The sequence below is a fragment of the Abrus precatorius genome, unplaced genomic scaffold, assembly GCF_003935025.1.
Source record: "Abrus precatorius isolate BTA unplaced genomic scaffold, Abrus_2018 Scaffold3, whole genome shotgun sequence".
NCBI classification, from domain to species: Eukaryota; Viridiplantae; Streptophyta; class Magnoliopsida; order Fabales; family Fabaceae; genus Abrus; species Abrus precatorius.
Genome location: NW_020874373.1, coordinates 27,470,231 through 27,485,419, shown reverse-complemented (window position 1 = coordinate 27,485,419; position 15,189 = coordinate 27,470,231). Strand labels below are relative to the sequence as shown.

The 15,189-nt window shown below is 34.1% G+C and overlaps 2 protein-coding genes across 6 annotated transcripts; one reads left to right on the top strand and one right to left on the bottom strand.

Annotated features, from left to right (window-relative positions):
• Window positions 1-275: 275 nt before the first annotated feature.
• On the top strand, window positions 276-6,339 carry LOC113862780 (transcription factor bHLH155-like). 2 transcript variants are annotated; one of them, XM_027495976.1, is made up of 11 exons: window positions 276-536; window positions 790-1,273; window positions 1,825-2,013; window positions 2,598-2,691; window positions 2,795-2,836; window positions 3,060-3,119; window positions 3,554-4,738; window positions 4,820-4,921; window positions 5,197-5,328; window positions 5,435-5,560; window positions 5,769-6,339. In XM_027495976.1, exons 2-11 carry the CDS (start codon window positions 1,176-1,178, stop codon window positions 5,856-5,858), a joined length of 2,118 nt encoding a protein of 705 aa, XP_027351777.1. In that variant the 5' UTR covers window positions 276-536; window positions 790-1,175; the 3' UTR covers window positions 5,859-6,339. The 2 variants fall into 2 exon arrangements, with proteins under 2 accessions (XP_027351777.1, XP_027351778.1); XM_027495977.1 differs by lacking the exon at window positions 1,825-2,013 and having other exon boundaries at window positions 303-536; window positions 5,769-6,246.
• Window positions 6,340-7,683: 1,344 nt separating this feature from the next.
• Window positions 7,684-15,189, bottom strand: LOC113862781 (ultraviolet-B receptor UVR8-like). Of its 4 annotated transcripts, XM_027495979.1 has the most exons (11): window positions 14,830-15,186; window positions 14,529-14,602; window positions 14,346-14,430; window positions 13,017-13,148; window positions 12,686-12,916; window positions 12,280-12,513; window positions 12,011-12,054; window positions 10,850-11,032; window positions 8,822-8,912; window positions 8,346-8,389; window positions 7,695-8,270 (listed from the first exon to the last, which is right to left on the bottom strand). In XM_027495979.1, exons 1-11 carry the CDS (start codon window positions 15,041-15,043, stop codon window positions 8,148-8,150), a joined length of 1,455 nt encoding a protein of 484 aa, XP_027351780.1. In that variant the 5' UTR covers window positions 15,044-15,186; the 3' UTR covers window positions 7,695-8,147. The 4 variants fall into 4 exon arrangements, 1 of the variants encoding a protein (XP_027351780.1); XR_003504490.1 differs by having other exon boundaries at window positions 7,684-8,270; window positions 8,346-8,912; window positions 13,017-13,145; window positions 14,830-15,176; XR_003504489.1 differs by having other exon boundaries at window positions 7,686-8,270; window positions 8,346-8,912; window positions 14,830-15,176.

Below are 15,189 nucleotides of genomic sequence, written 5' to 3'. Positions count from 1 at the left end.
TTTTGCAATTGAGAAAGAATCCCGAGGAGAAGATTCAACGAGAACAGAACTTGTCTCTGTTTCTGTTACTGTTAATGTCATCACAAAGTGGAAATTCCTTTTCCCACGCGCTCCAAAGTGCAGTGGAATCATAAGCAGCTTCTGTTACTGTCAGTGTCCCTGTCTGTGGGGTCCAGTTTCCACTTTGATTCTCCCCATTTTATCAAATATAGCTTTGAATCACTCTCAAGTCCGTAAATAACAATAAGAAGATGAAAGAGAATGCCCAAGAAGTTATTTTTATATAAAGGGTGGTGCTGTTGCTGTAGCTGTTGGCATGTAGAATAGTAGAAAACTAAAGCTTTGTGGTTTGTGTGGACAAAATTTAGTGCTAAAGACAAAGTGCCACCCCTCTCTCTTTTTCTACTTTCTTTGATCATTGATTATCCATCAAAATCTCTTTTTGTGTGGGAAATTTCACTTAATTGCTTTCTCATGGAGTGTAATGAATTTGTGTATGGTGAAATTCTTTGATTCCATAGTCAACAGTGAAAGTGGTAAGCTTACTTGTTATATAGATCAAATGTGATTGTTTGATTGCTGGGAAAATGAATTGGACAAATAATGGATTTTGAGTTTTGGGTTGGTTCTTTTACTCTAATTTGAGTGAGCAAAGTGTAGTAGCAGTGGTGGGATTCTTCATTTCAGAGTTGACTTGTCGTAATTTTCTTTCCCAGTAAAAATTTCCCGGTAATCAAAACGACTTTTTGGACAAATTCTCGATAAAAGTTTTGTGCTTTGGTTCTGCAGGATGTATTCTTCTCTATTGAGCTGCTTTTTGGCTTAATTTTAAGTTTAGAGGCTTTTCTTCTAAAAGCGCTTTCTTTGAGTTGGGCTGCAAGTTGCTTCAAAATGGCACAGAAAATGGAAATTGTGAGCACTTCTGGTCATCATTGATTGTGACAGCACGGCTCTACACATATACTGTCTCATAGTTTTGTGTTGGAGGAGCCTAGCTATGGTTGTTTTCATGCTTCTTAGTGCAACAGGGCCACCGATTAAAAGAAGAGCGGGTTTGAGAATTAAACAAGCGGGTAGAGGTTCATACAGAGGAAGCTAGGAGTGTGTTTGAAGTTATTTTTGGGTTCTCTTCTGTGTTTCTTGTTTATTTTGCAAAGTCCTGGAAAGTAGAACATATGGAAGCCACTTCTATAACGCAGTTGTTGAAGGGCTTTTGTGATAATACACTTTGGAAATATGCTGTTTTGTGGAAGCTTGACCACCATTTTCCAATGTAAGTTCTCTGGCCATTGAGTTGCTTCTATTTTTGGGCTCATATTGGAAAGAGTAGAATTGTTATTAGTTTTGTTGTTTTATAAATGAAAGAATGATGTTATGATTAGAATTGACATCTTAATGATGATTGTTTAGTTTTATTATATAGTTGGTCGTATTATCTGCATTGAATTTCTTTAATAAGGGTTGAAAATTAATTGGATTAATAGTTGAAATTTGTCTGCAAGCTTCTTTAGATCCTATAAGCACAATATGTCCTGAAAGTTTTTTCCTCCTACTTATGCTTTTTATGAGAAGTACAATCTAGAACCTCTGGTTCTAAATCCCTTTAGTCAATATGGAAATTAACCGTATTACCTATTAGTGACAGTTCAAGCCCACTATATTGGATGGTTATATATTAAGCCGATGAATCAATATTTTTGGTGTGTTACTTATCGTCTGATTGAGAAGCTAGTTCTTCCCTTGCTATATTAGTATGCTGCATGAAATTACCTTTGCTGTTTAGAATTAGAGATCTATTGTATAACACAAGTCTATTGGTTTTAGGACTTTGACCTGGGAAAATGGTTACCAGAAAAGAAATGAGGATGTGGAAAGTATGTGGGGTGACATCAGTTTCAAAACCCCAGATGAGGTATATTCTTCAAGCGGTGAAAGTACTGATGATTCAGGAGATTATTCTTTTCAACTACTCATGATTGAAATGTCTCATCGCAAATACAATTTAGGAGAAGGGTAACAGCTTTAGCTTTAGAGTTTATATCTAAATTTATTGTTGCAAATTACTCCTTGTATTCATTTTAAGTACATTTTCTAAGTTTATCCTTGTCTTCTTTGGCATCTCTTGAGTGAAATGAGAGGGCATTAGTGAAGTGAGCTGGTAATGTAGACAAATGAACTTGTATTGTCTTGTAAATTAAAATATTTAATGATTTTCTTTGTCCTTGTGCAAAACCTTAAGCTACAATTATTTTAAATAGAGGGAGCACTTCTTTAATTTCCGCTAGTTATTCTTGTACATATTCATACCAGGGATGAGCTCAATCATATGAAGATCATCTGTGTTCTTTATTTGAGTAATTCTGAATGTGTGTTTCTAGAATGAGGTCAGAACAATGTATATTTCTACTTTCGAGTAGTTCTGCATATTACTGTCCTTGTGCAGGAGATGTCATAAAGTGGCACCTATGTGGATTCTCTTAGAGGAAGGATAGGATGCTAAATCAATTATATTATTCTCGTGTACCAGGAAAATTTTTGTTTCATGATCTATAAAGATTATGCAAATTCAATAATTTTACTTGACATCATTCTTTCAGGGTTGTTGGCAAAATAGCTCTTGCCAGAGATCATTGTTGGTTTTCCTGTGAGGATATTCTCACTGGTAAATTTGACACTGATTTATTCCCTGAGGTGAGATTCCATATATACAATATTCACATAGAAGTAAAATTAATTAACCATATTGCTTTGAAATACTTAAATAACTGCAATCTTTTCCTTCTCCAATTTTCAGTGTCCTGATGAGTGGCTTCTTCAATTTGCATCTGGCATCAAGGTATTGTGTCTTGTCTTTATATATTATTTAGATTGTACTCCAAGATCTGATTTCCATTTCTAAGTTCTGGATAAATTATAAAGCATTTTGCCTGTGACTAGCATGCTAGTGACTGGTCAAAATAACTTAGAACTTAGAATAAGCTTTCCTTACATAATATTTCTGCAAATGATGATGGCAACTCAAGCAAATGTTAAGTTGATAATTTGAATTTCTTTCACAGACAATTGTGCTGGTACCAGTTCATCCACTAGGGGTTTTGCAGTTTGGTTCATTTGAAGAGGTGCGTATATATTTTATATTTGAATCCTGACCTAGCAGGCTGTAGGTTTAACAATTAGAGTGATATCATGATAGCATGCATATCTAGTAAACCTGTGCACTGGCAATTTCGTTTCACCTTAAACCTTGGATTTAGCTCTTCTAGGGGGGGAGCGGTGCACTTTAGGAGACAAACTGTGTGGAGTCGTAATCTTAAATTTTGGTCCATTTCTCCCCATCTATTAGCATTTTGGAGATCTGCTAGAGATCATTCAGGTGTGTTTGTATTGTTTTCATGGACCTTATAGGTTTATGTGCAAAAATTGGTGTTAGTATTAGCGTGTTAATTTGGTTGACGGTTTTTGTTGGTAACTTGTGAGAGCATGTGTATTTCTGAAACTAACCTTTGCTTTATGCTTAATCACAATGCATGATGCTCTCTTGTCCTGTTTTTAGATTGCAGAAGACCTGGAATTTATTACCAATATCAAGGATAAAGTCCATTCCATTCATTGTCCAGAAGCAAATACTGCACCTTTGAACTTGGGAACTGATTATCGAGATTGGTCATTCTCAACCCTAATGCATAATTTGATGGATATCTTGAACGAATCATCATCTGTTACAGATAGTATATTGAAAAGTGAGGTTTCAACTAGTGCTACACTCAATGTGAATGGTTCAAGGTTGAATCCGACAATGCTGTCATTTATTCAGGGCGACTGTTTCTTGTCTGGAGAAAATCTGGTAAAATCTCTGAAACGAGCAAATGAAAGTGTTATAGGTTCTTCATCAATTGAGATGTTGATTGATTCAAAACATGTTGGTAAGATAGAGGCAAACCCATGTCATATGGAAGAAGAGATATGGTCCTGGTCTCATTTGGTTAACAATGTGGGAGTGTTTGGCGAGATGTCATATGAATTTGGCTCTCACATGGGTAAAAATATGACGGGGAAAAAATTTGGAAGCACTGAAACTGATCATGGTGTTAAGAATGTGAATGACTTCTTCAATTTTCCCTTAGAGTCTGAATTGCACAAAGCACTTGGAACAGTTGCATACGGAGAGACAGGCAAACATATGTCAAAACATATCTCTGTGGAGGATACATACAGTAGCTCAACTTTGATATCCAATGAAAAAGAGCATGGTAATATTAAAGGTTTGGAGCTTTCCAAAGAAGTTGATCCAGAATATCTTTTGGATGCTGTTGTTGGCAGTTTATGCAGTGCCTCTGATGATACTTCAAGCTTATGTAACAGTGTTAGGTCTCTTATATCCATGCCAATAAAGTTTACAGGTTGCATTCAGCCAAAAATTAATTCAGAAGAAAGCACTTTGATTGTTGAAAATTCAGATATGAAAACAGATAATATGCCTGCAGTTATGATCAAGGGCAAAGATGAACGTTCTCACACTTATACATCATCTTTTGATGAAAATTCAAGCTTATTGGTTCATGAGGCACGGCAGGAAAAGGTTAGTAGTCATATGCAGCCTGTTAGTGGACCAAAGCCCTCTAGCGCAAGCAAGAAGAGAACAAGAGTTGGTAATAACCAAAAGTCAAGGCCAAGAGATAGACAACTAATCATGGACAGGATGAAGGAGTTGAGAGAACTTGTCCCAGATGGTGGTAAGGTAAGTTTTTTTGTTTCAGGACAAAAGCTAATTGTTTGATTTCCCTTTGTAATATTTTAACTTTGGGCTTATGATATGCAGTGTAGCATTGACAACCTCTTGGAACGGACCATAAAGCACATGCTATACTTGAGAAAGATAACAAGCCAGGCCGAGAAACTGAAACAATTTGCCAATCGGGAGGTAAGGCTCGCCTAGCCTGCTATGTTTTGTGAGAACTCCTATGCAAATTTATTCCCTAGACTAGGGAACTTGTTTTTGTTATCGCCTAAAACAATTTGCAATTCTTTGTGTTTGCATTCCATACCACACTAAAGCTACATAAATTTATCTTATAGTCAAGACATATATATGATATGGGTGAAACATGACGTGAAAAGAAATTGCAGATAGAAACTATATAAAACCTTTGTTCCGGCAGCTTCATTATTCTTGACATTGGACTAGTTGGTGTCTAGGTTCCTAAATGCAAAAGGCAGAAAATCAACGGCAGCCACCCAGGAAGGAGCTGCGCATTTGACTTTGAAAGTGAACTAGCATGGCCCATAGTCATAGAAGATCTGGAATGCTCAGGGAACATGCTCATAGAGGTGTGCTATTTTTCTCCTTGACCACTTGGTGGTTCTCAAATTTGTTAAAACAAACAATACCATACAAAAACTGCATTTATTGAACTGCTTTTCACTTTTGTAACAGATGATATGCAACGAGCATGGGCTTTTCTTAGAGATTGCTCAGGTGATCCGAAAGCTTGACCTTTCCATCTTGAAAGGGATTTTAGAAAACCGTTCAAGCACCAACTGGGCTTGTTTCATTGTTGAGGTAGAGAAACATGCCTAACATGTTATTTTGAGTGTATGCTTGAAAACAATTAAAAAAACTCGTAGATATGGATATAACACGAAAGTTACAACTAGTAGCATTGAAGTTGAAGTAAACATGGATCCATGGTCATTCAAATATGAATTTAAACACGCATTTTATTTGTTTACAGCGAAGTACTAAGATATATTTTCTTTGACATGCACAGGTTCCAAGAGGTTTTCACAGAATGGATGTTTTATGTCCTTTACTGCATCTTCTGCAACTTAGAAGAAAGCCTGTATCGTATAATAGCTGACCCTTGATCCTTAATATCAAGAAAATGTGGCCTGTCTTCAGTTTCCAAGGCAGCTTCTGTTTTGGCAAGTCTTATATAATATATACATCCACAAGAAGTTACAATATTTACAAGTGACTTGTGTCTAATAAAGAATGATTGTGTTTAGGGCTTTATGGCCTCGTTAGTGAAGTTGCCGCATTTTAATGGTAATGATGAGTTGTACCTAAATATGTAAACAAGAACACTTATAAGGGTTGTGGAAGAGTGACTAGCAGCTAGCTTTGTAAAATTTGTGGTGCGACATGATGGCATCGATCTAGTAGAGAACGAGAAGGGTTTCCTAAGACTGTAATACTAAAAGAACGCGTGAATGCTCCATTGACCATGAGATATTGTGCCTCGTTCGGTATCCATTTTAAATTATGGCAAGGTCATTTTAGGATTTGAATTATTTTTGTTGTCCCAAAAGAAAAGAAAATATAAGGTGTCTGCTCAATTCAGCAACAAAGTTTTACAAGTGGAAAACACTTTTGGGTACCTTTACGAGAATTACGACTAACATATCCTTTTAATATATTTTTAATTACTAGTTAGAATTTATTAAAAATCATAAAAAAAACGTGAATTTTATTTTTAATTTAATAAATTTTATTTATATTTTATAATATTAATAAATTGTAGATAATAATTAAAAGTGTATTGGAAAAATGTACATTAGAGAAAGAATGATAGTAATACTCTTGATTTCTATTGACTGGTGCTCAAAGTTGAGCAGCTAAATGAAATTGTGGAAACTCACGATCTCGATTCTTAATTCGTATTGAAACATTTTAAATGCTTTGACACGTACGTCCAATTTGTATTAATTTTTTTGTCATATCAATATTATGAGCAAATTGTCAACTCTTCATTAAATTAATGGGGCACGTCCTATTAGTAATTATAAAATTGACTTTTGTTCTTTTATCTTTTTGGGTAACGGAGGAAAAGATCCTGCTCACTGTTTTCATACGAAGTCTAAGTTATTAAATATAAGAAATAAAATAAAATATTTTTTTTATTATAAAAATAAATAATAAATTTAAGATATATTAATTATTAATTTTTTTATTTTTCGTTAGTATTATTAAATATATAAATTACTAACTACACTATTTAATATTATAAATATTTTTAAAATAAAATTTATATTTATAAAAAATATAACAGACTTAATTTTTTTTTATTTTAATAATTTAATTTTTTATTTTTTATAAAAAAATAGAAAAAAATAGTTAATCTCTTGATTAATTCTTATCACATTAATTTGAATAATGTTCATTTTCCTTCTTGACCGATGAGGTTTATATTTAATACATATTTTTTAATTTGGACAATATTTCACACAAAAAAAATTTTATAATAATTTTTAAAAATTATGATATGTTATAATATCAATGCATTATACTATATATAACTTTTTATAATCCATAATCGTCTATCTAATTGCCAAGTAAGAAATTGTTTCAACCTTTCGTTGTACTGTATATAGGAGTTTGAATCAAATTATACATATTTTATGTTAATAGCAAATCGAAGAAAAATGTCGAACTTTTAGCATTAGATCACGTTACATAAATCCAGAACACACAATTCTTATTTTTTTTCAATAATTTTAAACAATAATGAAATTAATTTAATTTATTAATATAATATTAAATAATTTACTTTTTCCTATAATTATCACGTAATTCCTATCTAAGACATAATAATGAAGATAAATAGTAAACATGTTCAAAGACACTTGGTTAAAAGAGATAAATCTAAAAACACGCAATTATGATATGTTTTGAGTTTGAAATAGAATTAATCAATTATTCAAACAAATTTGAACTAGTTTAATTGCTTTGGATTGGATTGTCTGGTTCATCGATCAAACCATGGACCCGTTACTTTATACCGGTTGTGGATCATAACTAGTTCCAGAAAAAGGAATCGCAGCGCTGTCTATTGGCAACGTAGTGCTTCTTCACAGGCACAAAATATTTATATTTTACACATTCATAATCAGAAGTCCATGAAACAGTCTTGCATTGCTTGGGAAGTCTATGCAAAACAAAAGCGAAAATCTAGACATGGAAAGCTAGAGAAAGGGAAAGGGAAAGCACTCAAGGTAGGCTGAGATAGGAAAATGAGAACGATGGATGAAAATAACAAACCAACATGTTGGGTGATTTTGGACATATCTACATTCCACTAGTGAAATGTCGACTAGTCAGTAACTCATCAAAACCGTGCAACCACCTTGAGGCTAAAGAACAAATGAAGTCAAGCTGGTTTATCAACCAGCAGCAGTGTATGCCACCAACCACAGGTAACATTTCTTGGTCTGCAATCAGCAATAGAAACTTGACACGGAATGTTTCTGTCAACAGAATCTCCTAGGCCAAGCTGTCCAGGTACACAATCATCAGAAATAAACCCAAGCACCAATTGTTAATTTGTACTTTCAGATATTGAGAATACCTGGCCATACTTGTTCCATCCCCAAGTAAATAGGTGCCCATCATCTTCAATATGAGAAACAGAAAACAATGACTGTAAGAATACATGTAAAACTAGATACAATTTGTAAAACACCATCATCTACAATACTTTTTCTTGTCAATAAACAATGATAATTTTTCATCAAATATTCTTGGATGCTTTGAAAATTTGTTCTGGCCTAGATTTGAAAGCATAAAAGATATTAGCTGAAGGATGAGACTAAGCAGCCCCATAGTTGAAGGATGAGCTTAACCACCATAGGTGCAATGACAATGAAATTAGCATAGTGATGAATATAATGAACCACCATAGCATGCTTGTTCCATATAATGATTGTTGGCACGAATCTCTCTTGTCAGTTCTTGAATATGAATAAGCCATAGCATTATCAAAGTATGCAGTCACTAAGCTTGGCTCTAAAAGTTTCCCTGAAGGATATGTTAATGGAGACATACCTGTTAGCAAAGCACTGTGACGAGCCCCACAAGAAACTATACTAGAATGCTTATTCTTAAAACAGGAAGCATCCAACAGTCTAGGTGAAATCTGAACAGATAAAAATTAATCTAGTTATCACAGGGAAAACAAGCAATTTCAGCTAATTGGAACACAGCTATATAGATAATGGCCAAACACTAATTCACCTTAATCCAAAATATTACCAACATGGAAATTTTGGGTTTGAAAACCAAAATTTCAGTAAGACTGACAGAAATCACAGTATTGAACACAACCACGTATAGGGACTATAGGCTGCCAAATACGAAAATTCATGTTAGAACTACATCATCTTATTTGTACTCTTTTTATGTTTTTGGCTTTAATTTTAACATAGAACTCCATCATCTTAACCATATCCAATGAGGGGAATTAAGGATGCCTTTAGATAATTGCTCATTCAATAAGCTCTTTTTAAAAGAATGACTTATACTATCAGTTTAACAATAAAACTTATGGAGATAAACTAAGAATAACTAATTTTTATAAGCTATATTAAGAAACTTATTGAAGATAAAAAAGAAACTTATGCGAGTCATAGGCAATTCTCTTATAAGCTCTTTCAAACTGGTCCTATAGGGATCAAGTATGTTCTTGTGAAAAAAAAAGACCATTGCAGAGCAGCAAAGCCCGCTTGCACTAAGAGCTTGAGGTGAGTTCCTACTCTTCTAATCTTTGCTTCCTTGGTGCCAAATCTCACACGCTGTGCTACATTAGAAAGGTGGGCTGGTACATTTTGGTGCTTTGAATATAATTCTATGCATTTGGGAGTTTACTATCATGTAACAGGAAAGCTATACCTTGGTTTGTCTTGAAAACTAACTTTATAATCAGGGGATTTTTTTCTATTCTTTATACTTATTCTTAGGTTACCCCTTCTTTTTTAAAAATTCATTCAGTGTGTTGGGATTTGCTAAAAAAATTATTTCAATAATTAATTATATCTATAATTGATTATTATGATAACTACGTAAAATAAATTTTGTTTGCTTGTGTTGAGAAGTGATTTTAAAACAATCTAGTATGTTGGGATTGTATAAAAGAATCATTTATTTCAAAAGGGTGAAATTACAAAAATAAGACATGAAGCTATGTGTAATAATTAGTTTTGTATAAAATAAAAGTTATTAATTATTAGGAATAAAATGAGAAAATAAACATTAACTAATATTTTTTGCAGCTTTTTCAGTAAAAATGACATTTTATCTGTAAGAATAATCACACTCTAAACACACTTAGCTTGAAATGTTTTGATTTTGGAGTAGTATTTTATTAGTTAATGGAACTTATTCTTTGAAGTCATAATACCTACTGGAGTGGGTAGCTTTTTAATCTAAGGAAATGGCAACAGGTCAAGAGTTGAAGATGATTGAAGGTACTTACGGACTCAAGGAAGGGTTTATAAATTTTAGTGAATTCAATTGTGCTATTTAAATAATATCTCTTCCTTCTGGTTGCCTCCTAATATTGATCTCTGTTAAATCTAGCCAAATATTTGTTATGCCAAGATGTGCCCCGTTGGATAGTTTATGGCACGTTAGCAGTCACATTTTATTATATTTTCAAGCTTATTGATTATTTCCCTTTATTTCCAAAATATATTTTGTGCAAGTATGAAGACTAAATTACAACTTCCATTGTCAATTTGAAATTATATGTTATATCACTTTTGTAAATTAGTATTTGACTTTCTTAACTATGAAGCATGGATACATGCATCTCCTTCAGATATCAGTCACGGATATGAAACAGATATGCATATACCTGGATGCTTCACCAATATGTATTTTGCGGATTATCTAAGACATTTTTTTTTCCTAGAGAAAAAACATGAAAATCTGATGTGGCTAACGTACAGACACCTAAAACCAGAAGATGCTACTGTTCGATTCAAGATAAAATTGAGTTAATGTGACATTGGTCCTGTTAAACACAAAATTTTGTTTAAAAGAAAATAAATCGATCTGACAGTTAAGTAAACATACCTCAGGCTGGTCACTACCGGTACCCAATTGTCCAAATTGATTCCCACCAAATGCATAAATTTGACCATTTTCAGTGACACACAATGTATGCCAAAGTCCAGCAGCTATTTTTTCCACTCTAGTTCCCAACAAAGAAGGAACTAGAGTTGGTCTCAGCTGATCAGCATTATTTCCTTGTCCACACTATACAGAATTAAGATGCAAAGTGGTAAAGAAACTTCAGATAAGCCAATTAAATGCTTTATGAGAATACTAAAATGTAATCACAACATCTCCCCCCCTCTTAGCAATGTTTGGACAGGAATTAAATTTATTACATTTGAAAGCAAGGTACTTCTCAAACCCAAGATCATATTTAATTCGTAAATCATTGTGGATGTATAGCATGTTTGAATTAGCATTAAATCCACTCAAATGTGAATCCGCTTCAATACTACAAGTTACTAATTTCACACCAAAACATGAATAAATCTCGGAAACGTACTCCACTCAATTTTACTTTTAGAGAATAAATTGAATAAGTAACCATTGAATCATATGGCATTTTTTGTATGATATTACACTGTTTAAGATAAATTAAACACATGTAGGTATGTAAATATATAAAAGATACTTATTTATATATTGAAAAGCATATTATGCATTAAAATGAAGTTGATTTATAAAAATATCAAATATCTTTCACATTATATGAAATTTTATAAATTTGATTTTCTTAATAAAATCTTTTAATTTAGTAATTAGATAGTAAAAATTACATGTCCATAAAAATCATTAAATAGAGTAAGTGTATGTTAACTTCTTTTGAAGAAATAATAACTTTTACTAGCTTACAGAGAGAGTTCTATATAACCCCCATTTAAAGCTATAATAAGCAAGAGAGAAGACGTTGAAACCTTTCTTTCTATAATACTAATTCAGTTTCTAATACTATCAACTTGTATCAAAGCTCTCTAGAAGGGAGCAGTACATGGTATGGCCAAGAATGGAAGCAAGATTGGCATCATCGTTTAAATACTACTGTTGTCTCAACTACATCCTCCATTCCGAGGCTTTTGCATATTCTATCTTACCCTTAGCAATAAAAATAAAATGCCCTTCGTTGACTTAGAAGATGAACATGGGAAAGTATTAGAAAAATTCCAACAGCAGCAGACTCACCTGACCATAAAGACCCCAGCCAAAAGTAAGAAGCGCCCCCGCATCTACGAAAGAATTTTTTTAAAAATTGTTATAAATTATGATTATTCTTCTTAATCACTAACAAAAACATGCGTCTCTTTCATCTACACTAACTGAATATTGACATTCGATAACTAATACATAACATTCTCAAACTGAATTAGCCTTTGTCGCATAAAGTTTCATACAACTTTTTAAACATCTAGAAATGCTTTTGCAAGACTATACGACAGCAGTAAAATGCTGACCTGTTATCACTGCACTATGCCGTCCTCCACAAGCTATTTCCATCACACAACTTCCAGGAACATTTGGCCCTTGGGCTCCAGCACTACTTCCTTGATGAAGAGTTGTTGACCTATCCTTCCCAGAAGCAGATTCAACACATGGTATAAGATGAGGAGATGATACCATCTTTACTCGAGAACCCAAACCTAGCTGTCCTTCACCTCCATAGCCCCAGCCCCAGACCTGTCCCACATCTGAAAACTTTGGTAAAAATATGATGCATCAGGTGTCTTGCTTTACATCAAAAACCTTCCATATCTTCGTACTTCAAAGAACCTACAAAACTATATAATGTAACCACTAGGAAGAGCCAACTAGCCCTAGAATATCATGATCATTAGTACTGATATACACAAAGTGAATTACCTGACAGTGCCAAGGTATGACGCCCACCAACTGCTACAGAGGTAATTTTCACTCCATGACCAAGGGTCACAAGAGAAGGGGACACGGTAAAGAATTCATCTCCAGATGCTTGACTGTCAGAATCCTGTCTAGAAAAAGAGATCTTCCTTCGCTTTACAACTTCCTCTCCAACTTTCTTGTTGTCATGATGTGAATCTGATCCACTACTTGTATTCGAACTTTGTGGGCTTCCTGTTTAATGTCCGAAATTCCATTAGCTCCCTGAAATGAAATCAACGAGCCCTCTTTTTGTTAAATTATTTTTGTTGTATGCGTAAGTGTTGATTAGCACCTTGTTCAGCTATTGATGAACTTTGTTTCCCAGCAACATCCTTTTGGAGGCTTCCCACAGTGATGAAATCAGTAATAACTTTTCCAGAGGGCACACATTCTTTCCAGCCCCATGCATACACTTCACCTTCTTCTGTACATAAAGCAGTAAATTCCTCAGCAAAGCGTATGTGTTATATGTTGGCCATTGCTTCACAGGGTAACCTATGAGGTCTACTCGTTCTTTGACATGCTATAAATCCCAAGTTGACTGAATCATAATAATTAGGTTTAAATGTTTTTGGTCTCTCGAAATATCATGAGTTTCTCATTTTGTTCCTCGTTTTTAAGAAGTTGTAATTTAGTTAGTCCTTCATTAATTTTTCCCTTTTCCATATAATCCCTCTATTAGTCCTTTTTTTATAACTCGTGATATTTAGAAAGATAAAAAAGGAAAACAAAAAAAGCTTAAATAAGTTTAGTCTTTTATTACATGGCTGGCCGAGTGTGGCCCATTTTCAATTTCACTGTTGTCTGAAAACACAATGTTCGAAGCTACCTTAGAATGGACTTTTGTAATTAAAAATTTTAAATGGTATCAGTCCAAGACTATTGTAAAAACATCTAATGATGCACTGAACTTCACAACCATATTCCATACACATCATTTGAGATATAGTGCTAAATATATGATACATATGCTTTAATAAATCATCGTTTTCAGACCATACATCTGCTTCTGTAATTTTCATACATAAATTTCAATTATATTTGGTTTCAGATCTCATCGGAAATAGATGAATTATTATCCCATTTTAATTGCCATTGGTGGGTAAATAAACTAAAAGCCGGTTCTATAGGCCCCCTGACTTTTTGTTAATAATATATTAATTTATTAATTAGATTTCATAAAATGATTAACAATTGTTTTACGTTAATACATTTGTAAAATTACTTTTCACTAATTTTCGTCTGTTTTGCTTCCATTCCGAATAATACTCTCATCTGCATTGCTCTTGTATCTTATTCTTAAGACACAACTGCATCTCTATGAAAGCAATTTCAAGTAATCAAGTATTCAACTTCACTAATCAAGTTATTTTGATTAGAAAATTTTAATTTATAATTTTTCCTAAGAGGTTAAAATTAAATGTTTAATAAAATATTACGTTAAAGTTTATTAAGTAAAGAGCAGTCTACACAATCACTCTCTTCTCCCGATATATTTATTAAAATATAAATCCAGACATATTAAAATCCAGTAAGCATCCTCAGATAATAAGAACAGGAAATCATATTGCTTTACCATTTGTAAACAACCACTAGATCGAGAATGTACTAGAAGCATTACCAGTGACAGAAGCACAATGAGCCCAACCAGCAGCAGCCTTCACCACTGAAGCCTCAGTGGGAAGCTGAAATGGCCCTGGCATCTCCTTCAGACACACATGCATCCAGAACAAGGCGCAAAATCAATTCCAACAACATATTCACAGCAAAAACAAGACCTATATTAGAACACTAACTGCATTACCCCACGCTTCCCGGACGTCAAGTAGCTCTGGCTTTCTTCATCCGTGGAGCCCCACGTTATAAGCTTCCCTTTCTCTGCAAAAATCGCACGACAAACACAGCTCAACGAAACAATCAACGTAAAAAACACAGAAAGAAACAATTAAGAAAACTTCTTCAGATTTTAAAGAATGAATCGGGATTAAGAAAATAAACAGTTCCAGGATCTGTTTCTAACGAAATTAGATCTAGAATTTCTTCAAAGTGGACTAACTTTTCGATCTCAATTAAGTCAAAGAATAGTCAAAGGATCGAGAATCAACCTGAGATGGCCATGGCGAATCCACAACCGCCGCCGCACACGTCCTTCCAGGAATCTCCGGCGAGTGAGGGATCGGAGAGATGTACCGGAGCCGGAGACAGTATCGGCGCTTTTTCCGGCGAGGCTCCGGGAAGGTATCCCCACATGTACACCATTTTCTCCGTGAACTCTTCCTCCACCACCTTCGCATCTTCGACGGCTTCGTTTCCGTTCATGGCGAGAGAATTCTCCGATCTGGAAAACGACAAGTGGAAGCTCCAAAACGCAGATGGAAATCCCCTATGCTCTTCTGCCAAAGAAGAACGAAACGACGACGCTCTATTTGTTGCAGCGAAAAAGAGGGGTTGAGAAATGGTAGGGC